At 43.8% G+C, this 15,896-nt stretch overlaps 1 protein-coding gene across 3 annotated transcripts in view; it reads left to right on the plus strand.

The window, feature by feature from the left end:
• Positions 1 to 14,775, plus strand: part of rnf152 (ring finger protein 152) — a 52,086-nt gene extending 37,311 nt beyond the window's left edge. For all 3 annotated transcript variants that reach the window (XM_041961592.1, XM_041961591.1, XM_041961593.1), the window contains one exon: positions 10,290 to 14,775. In XM_041961592.1, coding sequence (XP_041817526.1) covers positions 10,502 to 11,143 — 642 coding nt within the window. In that variant the 5' untranslated portion in view covers positions 10,290 to 10,501 and the 3' untranslated portion in view covers positions 11,144 to 14,775. The remainder of the gene's footprint in view (positions 1 to 10,289) is intronic.
• Positions 14,776 to 15,896: the final 1,121 nt, after the last annotated feature.

The following is a 15,896-nucleotide window of genomic DNA, read 5'->3' on the forward strand; positions in this document are numbered from 1 at the left end:
AAATCTCCAAAAACACAGGAATAAGGCAACTTTAAAGGTGGAAAATACAATAAAAATATAGTTTCTGTGTATTTAGATGCATGTCATGTTTTCTGGGCAGCTCAAACTTTATGAATGAATGAGCCCAGATATGAACATGGATTTTGTTTTAAAGGATCAGGATTTTATATTTAATCTCTTTCTGAATCGTCAAAGTAAAACTCCGTCAGCTCCAGCTTTCATGACGGAGCGTCAAAACAAATCACAGCTGACATTATTGTGATTTAAGTTTTCAGTGGGCTGGTTTCTTAATAATAGATGTGACAGAATTGCATAGAAACAAAGGAAAATTCTCACAGCCTGATATTTATTATTGGCTTAATGGGCTTTTGTGATGTGTCGTACTTACGTAACTGACAGATTTCTTACATTTCCCCAAATACAGAGCGTTACCTCGTTTAAAGGGTCGAGCAGAAAAATGCGGCTTCGTCTGCCCGTGTTTTAAAAGCTCAGAACAAACAAGCTCACCAGCAGCTTGTCTTTGTGGAAGCAGTCTGTGGGTTATTGTGGATTATCCACAGACCTCACTGTGAACACTTCTCACTCCAACGGTCTCTGCGGGTCTTTAAACGTCATAAAAAACTTTGAATTTAGTTTCTACAACATAAAAATGAGCCTTACAGGTCGTTAAAAAGTCACTTCTGAACTTAAAGTGGGATTGTTGCGACAGGATTGTGCTGCTGGACGCTGCTCGCTCCTTTTCTGTGGAGTTTCAGGCGCCGTCAGGCTCTCGACAAACACCGTCACCGCTGTTAGCTGCGGCAGCCACAAGCTCATCCGCTCATAAAGCGCTGATTCGAGCAGAAACTTCAAGGAGGGAATCTCTTTTAAATGTGTGTAATCCCTCCATTTTCTGCCGTGTCCAGGTTGAACCTGCATATAATTTAATGCATTCTATCATCAGTAATTGTACTGAAGAATTGACATAATAATAACATAATAATACATCCGTTTTATACTTTGGCCAGTTCAACTAATTAAACAGCCTTCTGGTTTTAGTCTCACACTGAATTTAGTGAACCCTTCAGAAACCCTGTGCAAGCACTTAGTACTGCTATAAATAAATGAAAAGAAATCAGGGACCAAATAGCAGTAACTGTGGTCCAGACCTCTGCAGACCACCTTCAGCTGTATGTGAAGAAACAACAGACAAACAAGTGATGACAGGGCCAGTTTCTGTCACCGCTCTTACTCAAACTGCTGTATTAAGGTGGATGAATCGTGGCTCCTCCTCTGTGATGGATTTCTTCATTTATGGTTGTCGAACGCTCCAGAAAGACTCTTTTAGTGACTGACCGGTGATATTTCATGATAGATGATGTAAAAACTCCATTATAGCAGCAGAGAAAATACTATACGTTGATGACAGATGAGGGGTTTTAACATCGGAAACCTGAAGGTTCGTATAGATTAAATGTGCTCTAACACGGCTGCTTTCACTTAAATGTGCGCATTTGTACAATTCAGTAAAAATGGAGGCAGCTTTCCAGCCCTTCAGCTCGTATTTGAACATCAATTCTGAAAAAACATGAAGCCAAACAAGACTTTTTTTTAAAACTCTTTATTTATTGGTATTTTCATTTTTTCCATAAAGCAAATAACAACTGAACAAACAGTCAGGGTCCTGGGGTACATACAATACCTCCAAAGGATAAATTATCCTTTATGTGCATCACATACACATATCATTGTCACATTTACAACAGAGTCACTCATTGGCCAAACAAACAGTCCATTTCTGCCATCGTTTCTCGCACAGATCTTTTTGAAGTCTGATTGAGTATGTCATTTGTTCAAGAACATGTAGTTGTTTTACTATATTAACAAAGATATCACTGGTGGGGGTGTTTTTCTGGAGCCAACATTTCGTAATGGCTTTCTTACTTGCTGCCTGCAGAACCTTGAAGAGGTAATTATCTGTTCTATTTAACTGTCCATGAGAAATATTTCCGAGATAAAGGGTTGAAAATAATACATCGATGTCAAAACACAGAACCTTTGACATAATTTTAGCCACTTCCCTCCAGAAAATATGGATGGGAGGGCAGGACCAGAAGACATGAGTCTGGTCTACCATGGTCTCTCCACAGTCTTTCCAGCAGGCCAGTTGTGTTCCAGTTTCCAAACAAGACTTTTTTGATTATTACTTTGAGGAATTTATTTTTCTGCACTTTTCTTGCTGTAGCACAAGCAGTTAGCTTAAAGGCAAACAGATCTAACAGGTCTAATCTTAGCAAAGAATACATAAACAAGACGTGGCTCAACTTTCCAGTACTCAACAAGTTTTATCCATTTCTTCTCTCTTTTCGTAAAGGTTCTGTTTGATATCTGTGTTTGAGGACATTCTGACCTGAGAGGTAATTCAATCAGCACTGCCCCTCCTTTCCGTTGTCCCAGGTGAATTTGTTGTTAAGTCAGGAAAATGTCTCCTGTAGTCAAATATTGGCTTTAGAGAATGAAACCGAGCGCCTGGAGAGACGCGCTGGATGAACAGCGGCGTCCTCTGCTCACCTCCTCCGGTTGGGCGCCGTCCCAGCGGTGCAGGAGTTGGAGTCACGCTCGGGCAGATCTGTGGGGCTCGGCTCATCCAGCGGCCCCTGCCAGCTCTGACGTCGCCGGCTCCTCAAGCTGGAAATTGCCATAATGTGTCCTGCAGTGGTCGGCTGCACAGGCCTCTATCAGGGGCTCCATCTGGGCCGAGCCCACACACACACACACACAAACACACACACACACACTGATGGTGCATAGACAAGTAAACTCAAACAATACACCAAAAAATCACTCACTTATCAGACAACCACTGACAAAAATAAGTGGACACAGGAGCATAAACACATATGTGATGGCTGAGCATCTCATTCAGACACTAATCTGCTGCCTCCGCTCTGGCCTCCAGCAGACGCTGGATTCCCCGGCTGCACTGATTTGCTCTCATTCAGCTACAAGTGCTTCGGTGAGGTCCAACACTGATGTTGGGAGATAAGGTCTGGCTCACAGTTGGCATTCCAGCTCTTCCCGAAGGTGCCGGATGGGACTGAGATCAAAGCTCTGGGCACGCTAGTTAAGTTCCTTCACACCAAGCTGGGAAAAGCATTTACAGACCCTGCTTTGTGCACCGGGGGCCTTTGCATTTTGTAACAGGAAAGGGACAAACATAAAAGGTTGGAGGCACAGTACTGCCTGAAAAGTCATTTTACTGTAGCATTAGGATCTGAAAAACAACGGCTAATAAGCTACGCTCCATTTTCAACTCTTTCTGCTCTGTCAAGCCAGTTTGCTGCGGCATGTTTTTCATGTCAAAAACCACCAAAACTGAACTCAAAGAAAGACTCACGCAGATTTACTTTGATCCCAAAGATATGGAGATATCTCTCTCATGGCTCCATTCACGTTAATTGAAATTCGTTGCAGCAGTTGTGGATTTTTCTTTCTTCATTTGACCCTCACGCGCAGTTCTATGCCAAATCACAGTCCTCTTCCTAAACTTAACTTGAACCTTAACCCTAAAACCGAAAGTCAAACAGCCCTGAAGAGAGCGTCAGCACACAGACCCCATCCGGACTGTCACCTCAGTCAAAGACAGACTGCTCTTCGTCCTTCTCGCCTGTGCACTTCACACTAAACCTATATGAAAAATGGGCTGCAGTTTAAGTTAATTGATGAGGTCTGGATGAACACACACACTTTGCAGGCGGACTGGAGTGACGAAGCCGCTGTCGGCCTTTAGTTTCAGCAGCTGCCTGACTGCTTCAGCTGTAAAATGTATTCTGGAAGCGATGTTGACTCCCATCCAAAGTTTTGATGTGTGGGTGAAGAAATCAGCACACCAACTATATGCAAATGTCTGCTCAGCGCGCTGCCCACAGCCAAGACTTGGAGGAGAACACATCTGATTCGGCATGTTTCCACTGTAACACTCATGTTGCTGCAGAAATCCCGTAGCTGAAACATACTGAGATTAATCGACTGTTCTGTTAACACCATAGCTTTTATTCACTGATGAAATGTTTCCGTCACAAATTAAAAACGGGGATATTAAGAACAATTTCATACTTCAGAGTGCAGGCGAGTGACAAGCAATTAGCATAAATTCAACATATGCGATACCTGCGTCGCGGCACCATGCGTTTATCTGTCATTTGAAATGAGTGAACGTCCGTCGGAGCATAATGGAATTCATTAGAAATACGACGCCCGAGTGCCACAAATCTCATGGACGGACTCCAAGTGGAGCCGCTCGCTTTCATCGTTTCTGCCATATTTGAAAGGGACAGGAAATGTGCTCCTGTCAGTTTCTGTGCCGTTTCATATCCGATGAAGGAAAGATGGATGAAAACGTTTGGGGAAATGAAAGATTGTATATTGGAGAAGCGTCAATTTGGACGGATTCATATCTGTTAAAATCTCAAGAAGAAACAGGGAGTGTGGGCATCGGTCCAGACTTTGTTTACTGCTGCCACACAGTTTCAGTCATTTTATATGTCTGTTTGGTGGCTAGTTAGCATATCTCAAATGCTTGCCAACAGATTTAAATTAAATCTATTTGAATGTGCAGAGAACGGCCAGAGACCATTTTATTATTATCACCAGACAGAGGCTGCATCCGAATGTCCAACCTCTGGACTTGCAAACTCGCCCCCCGTCGAGGCTTCAAGGGCACCGGGCTGCAGGGGGATGAAAAGCGTAATGAAAAGGGAATTAAAACCTCAATCAGTACCGACGCTGAGACCCGTAATCCATCTCAGAGTCATTTTCTGATTGGCAATTTGGCAATATCAAACCGCAAATTAATGCCTCCATCACAAATGATGGAAAACAGAGTCTTTGTTATTTGTTTTATGGATGACATTATGAACAAAGTTTGGGTTTTAACAGCCCTCGTACTCTGAACTTCAGGGCTGTGCTCACATAAAGTTTGCACCTGCTGGATGTGAACACATGTCCTTTAATGAAGCAGCACGCTCCTGTGTTACATCATCATCTCGCTGACATTTCACCAGTTCGGACCACCTCAGGGTTTGCAGATTAACAAGTTCTTCCTCCATGCTGCTCACAGCCCACCTCCCACTGTTGCTCCCAGGTGGTTTATTACATGGAGCTGGGTGGAGCTGTGTGTGTGTGTGTGACAGGGTGTACTGTGTATCTATGTGTGTGTCTTTGTGTTTGTGTGTACTTCTGGCTGCGGTGGTTATTTTTAACTTCTGTCTGCTAGGACGAGTGCACTTTCTCCTCGGCTGATTGTGTGTGGAGGCCCTGAGGGAGTGTGTGTGTGTGTTTCTGTTCACTCCTCTGTGTGTGTGTGTGTGTGTGTGTGTGTGTGTGTGTGTGTGTGTGTGTGTGTTTGTTTGGTTACTCCCAGTGGACCACAGGCATGTTGGGGTGGTGGAGGCCGCCACTCCGTCACTCTGCATCATCACTAAATCATACGTCCTTCCCTGCTCCCCCGATGACGCCACAGAAACACCACCGAGGGTCACGCTTTGGCAAATATAAACCAGATAGAGTCTAACTCTCCTGATCTGGATTCCAGTTCAGGATCTCGGCTCGAGCCGACTTGTTCAGAACGCTTGTTTAAAGCTGCTCCAGGAACTTTTAGGTTGATGTGTTGTGTTTCCATGTAGGTGTGAGAGAAAATGGGTCACAAACTGAGCTTTTATCCAGAAAGCCTGGTTGCCCTGGTTACAGCCCAGTTGAGCCAATAAATCATATTGTTAAGTCGCTGCTTTGGATGCTCCTTGAGCTCCTCATCTTACCGTAGGTCCATGACTTCAGACTGCTCCTCGAGAGCAGACGTGTCCTTGTCTTCAGATTCGGAGAGGAACGGCGCCGCTTTCATTGTCGCCTCAGACGATCTCCTCATCCGAGTGATTACTGTGGCTTCAAGGCTCCGCAGAGTCGACGTTTAGAGCAGCAGCGAAAGAAACTGTGAATAAAATCCTCAGATGTGACAGTTTAGTGATACTGACATGGTTCGTGTTAGAAAACCTGCTGAATAGAAGTGCAGCGAGTCAATCAACGTATAAGCAGGAATTAATCAGTTTTATTAATGTCACAGCATCGTTTTCCAAAACAGAATATTTGCTGGTTTTCTATCATCTTACAGTATTTTTTTTTCTTTTTATTATTGGTTGCACAAAACCATTCTTTAGTCATTCTTTAGTATTTCCTGGCATTTTCTGGACCAGTCAGTGAATCAATAATGCTGCAGCCCTACTGCTGAATTTCACATGAATTGCACCATTTTTCTTACATAATCGCCCTTTTCTTCTCTTCAAAACATCATTGGTGTGGAGAAGTACATGCAAATGTTGCTCATTTTGAATAAAATCAATATTTTGTTCAGCATACAACTTCATTTCTTGAGTTTAGATTCTGCAAAGCACAAAATTGACTTGTTTAAGACTTCGGAAGTGACTTTCCATGTGCAAGACAATGCTCCGTCTTGAGATTTGAGAATCGCCGTGGTTAGTATTGCCGTTTCTATATGTTTTATGTACATATTGTGTAGCTAAATTGTAATCCTCGACTGCAATTGAGAAGAAAATGAGTGATATGGTAGCAGAAGGAGACGACCGAGGAGAAAAAGGAAAAAAATTACCCGCTGAAAAGTATGAAGAATTGATGTAAAGTCTAAGAGGAAAAGCTTTTCAGTCAGACGGGAAGAGGAAGGCTGGAGAGAGAGTGACTGGGTGTATGGGAATATTGAGCCACAAAGCATTTATGTCAGATCAAAGCTAATCCTTATCTTTGGGAGAGGGATTCAGTAATACCCCGGGCTGTCTCACCCCCTCAAGGACAGGTTTCTTTCTGCTTCCCGTGCTCGTATTCCTCTCTCCTCACTTCTCCGTAAAACTGCCAGGATTTTTCTGCACTTTTCCTCGACTTTGACTCGGTAACGGTGTGGAGAAAGTAGGTCAGCTGAGCGGAGCGAGGAGGCGGGAGGAGTGGGGGATCTGGCCTCCGGACCTGGCAGGAGGAGGGAGCGTTTTGCCCGTGGGGCTGCTGGTGCTGCTGCTGAGGGCGAAGGAGGATGAAGAGGATGATGCTGATGATCACAGATCAGTGGACTGTATAGTTAGACTAACGAGTGTTTTCTGTGCACTTCAGGTTTATTGTCTGGTTTTCTGGTTTAAGTCACTTCCTGTAGTCTCACTTCTTATTGGCAGCAGTCCGACGGCAGAATAAAATGTTCTACACTGTGGTTCAGATTATGGGTTTTTCCTCCTTAGAAGGTGGAGGAGATGGTGGTGGTGTGGCAGCAGTTTTTGTTTTTTGGTTAAAAAACTGGGGACATCGTTTTGCAGTTGTCTTTGTGGTGACTGAACTGAGTATTTTAAGCCAGAACATTTGTCTTTTTCAAACCCTAACCAGGTGTTTCTTGTGCCTAAACCTAACCAGACATTAACCAGAGCTCAGTTCAGGATGTCTGCGGTTCGCAGAAATGTACAATACAAACATTTATTCTTTTTGTTCTTAGACACACAACATTTTACCTTGATGTGGCTTCTTGGTTTGGTTTACAGTGTTTTTGAATTCAGGAGATTTGGGTCTTATTATATTATTATGCACAAAACACTCAGGTAGCCGCTGAGCAGATATCATATTATCATCCTGACTAAGTCTTTGAAATGTCAGATTTGTGTTGTAGTTCTTTAAGATTTTCCCAAACGTTGTTCTTCTGTAATTGACTGCTAATATAGAAAACAGAAATCGAATCTATGTTTTATGTCACTCACATGAGAGCAGAAGGTGCTGCAGTGCTTAAACTGAGCTGGTGGCCCATCCTGACTTAATGAATGTACGAACTGACAGCAGATAAACTGACTTTTGACAACATACCTGTATTCAGTGTGGATTGGTCACGTCTGGCCACAAGCCTCAGGTCCGTATCTGGAGGATCGGATAGGTGCGTCACTACTAACTGAACCTAAACAGAATCGGTGATGGTTTTGAATGTAGGTTGAGGGTCTTAGCCATCTGGAAAGAGTTCGGAGTAGATCTGCTGCTTCTTTACTCCGTTGAGTTGGCTCGGACATCTGATCAAGATGCATCCTGGACTGCTTCCAAGCAGGTATTCTGGTGAGGGCAACCTGGGGGAAACCCCAGGGCAGAACCACAACACGCTGGAGGGATTATATATCCCATGTGGGCTGGGAACACCTTTGGATCTCCCAGGAAGAGCTGGAGGATGTGGGTAGGGACAAGGGCAACATCCTGGACCTCGATATTGATGGATAAATTGGTCAGATGTTTTCAAAAGGATTCACATTTGATAAGCAGAATCTATGTAGGATTTCAATTAGATAAAATGCTCTCGAATCCTAAACCAGGTCTTGTTGCGGTTGTTTATGACTGCTCAAGGTTGAACGTGATTATCGTCTCTCCTCCAAATAAGCCAAACTGAATAAACTGCTCCGAGCATACCAGGTGTGAACACACTCTTATCTGTCATTGCCACGTCGGTGTCCTCACAGGGCGCCACGAGCACTTTAATGGCCTGAGATCTTGTTTTTGATAAAGCACTGAGACGTACGGTGTTGCAGGGCAATCAGTGGTCACCTTTTTCCATCTCCATCACCGCTTCCCTCCATCTGTCTCACTCCTCACTGCAGCTGTCTACCTACAGCCGTGCCCGGAGGGACAGCGGCGAGAAAGAGGAAGAATAATCTCGTCGTCTTCCCTCCTCAGCAGTTTTCACACTTGAGAATTTGGGCGAAAAAATGAAAGAAAGAGTCGGCAGGGCCCCGTTTGGTATTCATTGTCTCCTTGGTGCTATTTTGACAGGGTTTAATCATCTGTAAAAGTAAACTATCACAGCTTCCGCAGGGATTAACACGGTCGACGTGATTATGCAAGAGGAGTAGGAGGAGGAAGAAATTGTTTATGGAGTCTGTGGCCTGAAGGAGACAGTTAGAAGAATTAGCCATACTTAACACAGAAACTGAGGTGAAGGGTCTCATGAACTCGCCCCTGCTGCAGTCAGCTGGAGGCAGATAAGTATGATGTGTGCTGCACATAATAATGACTCTGTCATCCATGATGCATTATTTGACCACTGCGTCTCCTTCAATGAAGGCTGTGCTCCCTGCTGTGAGATCAGCCGTCTGTAAAGTGCAATTTGCTTCTCTTACTGAATGTTGAGGATGTCCGGCATCGTTTAGGAGTGTTTAAAGGACCATAACAACATGTTGGCAAGTTTTAGCTCTTTAAATATATCACGTGTGCTTCTCAGTTCTGCTGAATAGTTTTGAAATGCATCATGTGCAAAGCTTTATCTGTTAGCAATAGTTAAATGGTAGCATCGGTACTGGCCACTACCTGGAGCATCTCTGGGTCAGTTGAACGTGGCGGTGCTGTTTGGATTGTGTAGGAGCAGTGTGAACTGGCACTAGGGGGGGTGACTCTGGGATGCCGGAGTTCACTGCCTAGCCTCCTGGAGGTGTAGTGGGGCTAAGTAGGCGAAACACTGTTGAAGGGAGGTTTCCACCTGATGACCCCCAGAGATGTGTTAGGAATCACTGCTCTTTGGCAGGTATAGAGGCAGATTAGAGCTCCAAGGTTCTTCACTGAGAATGAATCCTCTTTTTGAGCACAAGTATCTTGTGTTTAAATTAACTGTTATTGCTACAACATCATACCTAATGTTGGCCAGGAAGTGACAAAGTCCACATAGGGAGCATTTCCTGGTTGATGAATGATGTCTGTTTCTTTTTTTTTCAGTTTTCTGTCTGTAAAGTTTGATTCCATCTAGGAAAAGATCATGGTTTGGATCAAAATAGGCCCTTTCACAACGTTAACCACGTCTTAGAAAAGCTAAATTCTCCCATGTGCTTATTTTTCTGTCTTTTTCCTGAACCACACAGCCGTGACGTCATAAAAATGTGACTGGTCACTTGCAGTGATGGCCCTGGAGCAGCATTGCTAACACAATGTGCTAACACAGCGATATACAGTAACGGATATTTGCTGCCACAGTAACAACAGGAATAAGAAGAATTGCTGTGCAGAAAACTAAGAGGCAGCTCTTGGTGGGTAGAGGTGAATGTGAAAATTTGCTGGCTAAAAATGTCTGACAAAGAAGGCTGCTGCTCACCAGTGATCTTACTCGTTGCTCAGGTGGATCTGTAAAGTAACACCTTTCTGGCACGTTAACTCAGTGTTCACATCAAAGCTCCCAAGGTGCTCCCAGCTCTTACAGTTGCTGCTGTCATTGTCTCACCAATGCTTTCTCCCTTCTTTTGTTGCAGATGAAGGACCATGCTGCCATCAAACAGCTGTGAGATCACTGTGAAGTTGTGGACGGTGGTGGAACATCAAGCGTCAGAGCCCGTTGAGCTTTCTTAGCTTCCCTTGGAGTTGTGCAACCTATCCATAAGACCCGTTTGACTTACTTTCTCTAAAATAATTGCTGTTGCCTGCCTGTGAATATAAAAAAGGACCACCTGTCGATCTTTAAAAAATGGAGACTCTTTCCCAAGATTCAATTCTGGAGTGCCAGATCTGCTTTAACTATTATAGCCCCCGCCGGCGGCCCAAACTCCTGGATTGCCGACACACTTGCTGCTCGGTGTGTTTGACCCAGATGCGCAGCAGCCAGAAGGAGATCCGTTGTCCCTGGTGCCGCGGCGTCACCAAGCTCCCACCAGGCCTGTCCGTCTCCCAGCTCCCAGATGACCCGGACATCATCACTGTCATTGCCATTCCTCACGCTTCGGAGCACACGCCCGTCTTCATCCGCCTTCCCAGCAACGGCTGCTACATGCTGCCGCTGCCCGTCGCCAAGGAGCGGGCGCTCGGCCTGCCAGGGGAGCTGGGATGCCGCTTCCTGCCTGGCAGCCAACAGAAGGGGGTGACGGTGGTGACCGTGCCCGAGCAGCAGCCTCTGGGCCTGGGTATGGCTCTGGAGGGTGTCGGGGTGGGGCTGGAGGGAGGCGAGGGCGAGAGGAGAGTTACTGGCCCCGTGGGAGGAGGGAAGGGCTCCACGTGGTCCGGTGTGTGCACGGTGATCCTGGTGGCGTGCGTGCTGCTCTTCCTTCTGGGCATCGTGCTGCACAACATGTCCTGCATCTCCAAACGCTTCACTGTCATCTCCTGTGGCTGAGGGCCAGGGGAGGCTGCTCGGACTGCCGTGGACCCCCCTGGATTCCCCCACTAGCCCTGCCTCTCCTCAGGGCGGGACTCTGCTCAGGAGAGGAGACTAATCTCACATTATGGGCATTTAAGGAAACTACAGAGCAATGTAGAGAGAAACCGATGAAGAAGCGAGCAGGGAGGAGATCCACAAACGGTCTGCCATTGTATCCCCCTTTTTTTTTGTTTGGGAGACTGAAATTAAATTGGAAATGCAAATACAAACGTTGACTTTCCTCCTGTCCAACAACCCTTTTACTGTCCCTCCATTTTCTCGGAAAGAACGCTTTGGGATTACTCCAGAAATCTTTTTTGCCCCGCTGATTTGTTTTTGGCCGGCCGTTATGTTTTTTGGCCAGCTGATATGTTTTCTGGCTAAGGGCCGATTTGACACTGACAGTCGTTGGATTGCCTGTTTAGTCTGCGGCTCGTAGAAGTACATCAGTTATCATAGTGTCGTTTAGCTGAGCGTAGGTTCCATGCGTGGTGTCTCCAGCTGGTGCTGCAGCACAAAGAGTTCGGACTTGGCTGCTCTCCGTTCTCTGATGCTGCAGGAATTAACTGTGCAGGATCCACGTCTGGCCCCATTTGAATCATGTGGGATACTCGGAGCCAACATAGCTTTTATTTTGCTTTTTATTTTTTCCATTCACACAACCTGTTCCTGTTCAGAACACACTGTAGCTGCGACGGCTCCGTGTGGCTAGCAAAAGGGTGTTCTCAAAAAAAAAAAAAGAAAAATGGCAAAACATGGATTGCATTGTTCATTCATACCAGAATATTACAAACCCAAACCAAAAACACAAGCGAAAAAAGTTTGAATCAATGAAGAGTCGGTAAATAAATGATTCATTCATGACATTTATTGAGCAAAAATGACAAACATTTGTTGTTTGTCAGCCTCTCAGATGTGAGGATTTGCTGTTGTTTTCCATTGTGCATCATTATAAATTCAGTATCCTTGTGTTTTGGACTGTTGGTCGGACAACACATCTAATTTGCAGATCACTGGGGCTGTACTTGGAATGGTCACCGTTGTCTGACAATTTCTGTACTAAACAATTCTTTTGTTCACCAGCTGCTGTCCTGTTTTGAATATGGTGGCACTCTTTGTGCAGCCTAGTAAGATGCTAGCCAGCAAAAATGTACAGGCTAAAGAAATGTCTCATAATGCTCTATTTAGAATTGGGCAAAAGAAAAACAGTTTAAAAGGAATAGTTTGACATTTTGGGAAATATTTGCATTCTGTCCGAGAGTTAGATCCATACCTCTCTCATTTCTGTGCGCTGTGTAGGCTACAGCGCTAGAGCCAGGTGGTGATTAGCTTAGCCTAGCATAAACCCGAAGCAGGTGAAACAGCTAGCTTGATACTTTATCAGCACCTCTAAAGCCATCTTATTAATGTTCTATTTTCATGTATGTGTTTGTTTAATGTGTACACAAACAGAAATGTAATGTTGTGCTAGGTGCTACGTGCTACATGAGTTATAGCGCATACCGCCACTATTCATAAAACCACAACTTTATCTTTTTTTTTTGTCTGGGTTAAACAAACAACATATAACATGCTACCGTCACTTGTGAGCGCTAGCAGTGTTTGAAGCTGTGTTTTTGAACTTTGAGCTAGGCTAGCTGTTTCCCCCTGCTTCTAGGTGGTTTTACAGAGAGCTATGTGCTACATGCTACGCGAGTTAGTTACAACTCCCTGTAAAAGATCCCAAGCTGACTTGACGTTTTTACATTAATTTTTTTAAGAATTGTATAAACAAGATAAAGTGTGTTATTTTGTGAGCTTAAGGTGTGTTTGTAGGCATATTTCTTAACTTTGAAGAGAGCCCGGCTAGCTGTTTCCCTCTGCTGCCAGTCTTTAAGCTAGGCTAGGCTCTGTAAATCCGTCTCCTCTAACTCTCGGCAAGAACGCCAATAAACGTAACGTCAAACAGTTTCTTTAATGGAAAATTGGACATTCAGGGTAGCATTCCCCTTCTTCTTCCTTATTTCTCTTTCCCACGGATGCTTAGCATGTTAGCTCTCATCGATTGGTTAAATGACCTTCTACTTTTCACCCTGACCCGCAGACCACCACTGTCATCTAAAGACGGCCTCTCCAGCTTTGACCACCGGCAGCCCACACACTATCGACTCCCTTCATCTTAATACCTTCCTTAATTTAGAAAACTGGTGGATGTGGGCTCAGCAATGCGATGGTGTGTGCTTAGCCTGTGTTTGTGTGTGTGTGTGTGTGTGTGTGTGTGTGATGGGTCAGTACCAGGTCAGGAGTGGGCGGGTGCTGCAAGGTTCCAGTTAATGACGACCGCATCGATTTATCTGCTTTTGAATATCTCGCATCCGCAGAGATGGATGTCTCTTTTTCTTTTCACTTTTATATGTTAAAGCAAGCAATTTGTCTGTTTACTGTATCGTTAAAGCAATGGAGTGTACAGTACACACAAACAGGGTGAACTCTTTTGTATAGCAGCCTCGTCATGTACAGAATGATTGTAATTTCCTGGTCTCTTTCTGATGACTTTTTTTTTTGTTGACACAACGTTTTACTTGGTTTGTTTGAAGAGTCTGGTCTGAGATTAGAGAGAAACAAACACGTTATTCTGCACACTTCAGGCCACTCAGTTATCATGACACACAGCATAAGGAAAGACAGTTATAAAGTATATAAAGAATTATATACTGTACCAAAATGTTACACATAAATATGTATATGCAGCTGTTCTCTTAAAAATAATTCCTTGACTTATTTAATACGTCTAAACTGTGGATGATCCAGTCACTGAAGTTTAAGAAAGTGACTTTTCCTCATGAATTACAAGATTTTTTTCCAGGTTAGCATCATTTTATCGTCTTAAATCCACGTCTACAATGAGCAGAACTTGTTTTTTATTTTGTTCACGCTAGATTTTGAATATCAGCATGATTTCACCCCCTTTCACCAAAGCAAAGACTGAGATTTATTCCCACTTAAACAGAAAAATAGATTTTGGACGTTCAAACCAGACTTAAATGGATTAAATCAAAGCGATGAGGCTACATTGGGGGGCAGCTGTGTGTTTTGCAGAAGCAGCAAGAGTCTGAGTGGAGGTCAGCTGAACTGCTCCATTAGGGACTCGCTGCTTGTTGCAACTCCTGCTGTTGCTATGAGACTATAGCGAAAGCACTTATGAAGCGTGATGCTCCTTCGCTGAAAGTTGAAATATTTTTAGAGTACTCGACTCCCCGTGGTCTCTACGAAACCTGCTAATTGCTCAGCACTCGAGGTTGAAGTGGTTTTCTGCCCCACCCAAGATAACTTGAGATGGAGAAAATGCCAGTTCAAATAGAAAGTGCATGAATAATGTTTTGGGAAATGTCGATGAAGGCTATGACATGTCAGTGTTATTAGTACATTAATACAACTTTATAATGGGGCATAGTATAAGTTGTAAACAAGGCTTTATTATTGGTTAATGAATCATTTTTAATGCTGTATAAAACAGTAATGCATCATTTATAGGAACGCATTAATGATAAAAAAAAAAAACTCTTTACTTATCAAACTCTTTAAATCATCAATAGACGCTGAGCGGCTCCACCGGCCGGACTCAACCTGGCAACCCAAACGTAGTCATTTATGTTATTACAGATCTAAAAAGCATTAATAACACACTGTTTGGACGGTATGCCTCGTTAGAAAGTAGCACTAATAAATCTTTGATTTCAGTATGAGAGTCTTGCTGGTTTCCCACAATCTTTCAGCATTTCCTTCGAGGAAAGCGACTCAAAAAATAGAAAGAGGAGGAATAATCCTGGTTTAGACAGTTTCGACTGTTCATTGTGGGATTATTCCACTCACACAAAACATCACACAAAAAAACACATGTTCTCACTCACACAGGTGTATTTATCCGTGCACATAGTTTATAAAACCTCAGCAGATAAAAACCGCCTCCACTACAGAACAGTGGAAGTGAATGGGATTTAATTTTTGATGCTTAAATTGTTGAAAAACCACATTTATAATTTTCAGTCAGTAGCAGCATGTTTCTCCAGTAAATCTGACAGATTTCATTGGAACATGTATTAACTGTGGTTTCTATGGACTCTAATCAGACTAACAGGGTTTCTAAAAAAGAGTTTTTAATTAAATTATGCGCACAGCTAGATACCACCGAGTGTGAAAGAAAGTGCCAAGATTTGCTTTTTATTAATATGGGTGACCTTTGATGCTCCGTCTGTGCAGCTATTTCTGGGGGTCCTCAGCTCACGTCTGTACAGTTTTTCCTGGAATTTTAGCACAGAACATGACCAGCTCTGTTCAACTAATGTTAGCCGGTTAGCTTCACAACCAGTCACGTAGTCTTCACTCCTATTTTAACCGCATTTTCAGGATCTGATCTAAGCCCATACCGCGATTATATTCAGTATTTGTGGTGCTTTAGCCGGCTTTTGCCCTCAGAAATTTTTTGACATGGCGGCCACCTCCCAGTCACTGGGTCATCGCCTTATTAACTGAAAACAAGAAGGAAAAGTGGATTTCTTTTGTTATTTAATAGGAAAGTAGGAATGAACGGTAACCAAATAACTGGTTTAAGTGGAGAAACCAACAAACCAGTATGAAGAGCACTAACATGCTCCAGGTGATTATCCACACACTGTGCTCATGATAAATGAACCTGTCTGTAGTCCTTTCCCTCTGCCAATCCATCATGAAGGAGGCATTGCGTGTGATG

The sequence above is a fragment of the Chelmon rostratus genome, chromosome 20, assembly GCF_017976325.1.
Source record: "Chelmon rostratus isolate fCheRos1 chromosome 20, fCheRos1.pri, whole genome shotgun sequence".
NCBI lineage: Eukaryota > Metazoa > Chordata > Actinopteri > Chaetodontiformes > Chaetodontidae > Chelmon > Chelmon rostratus.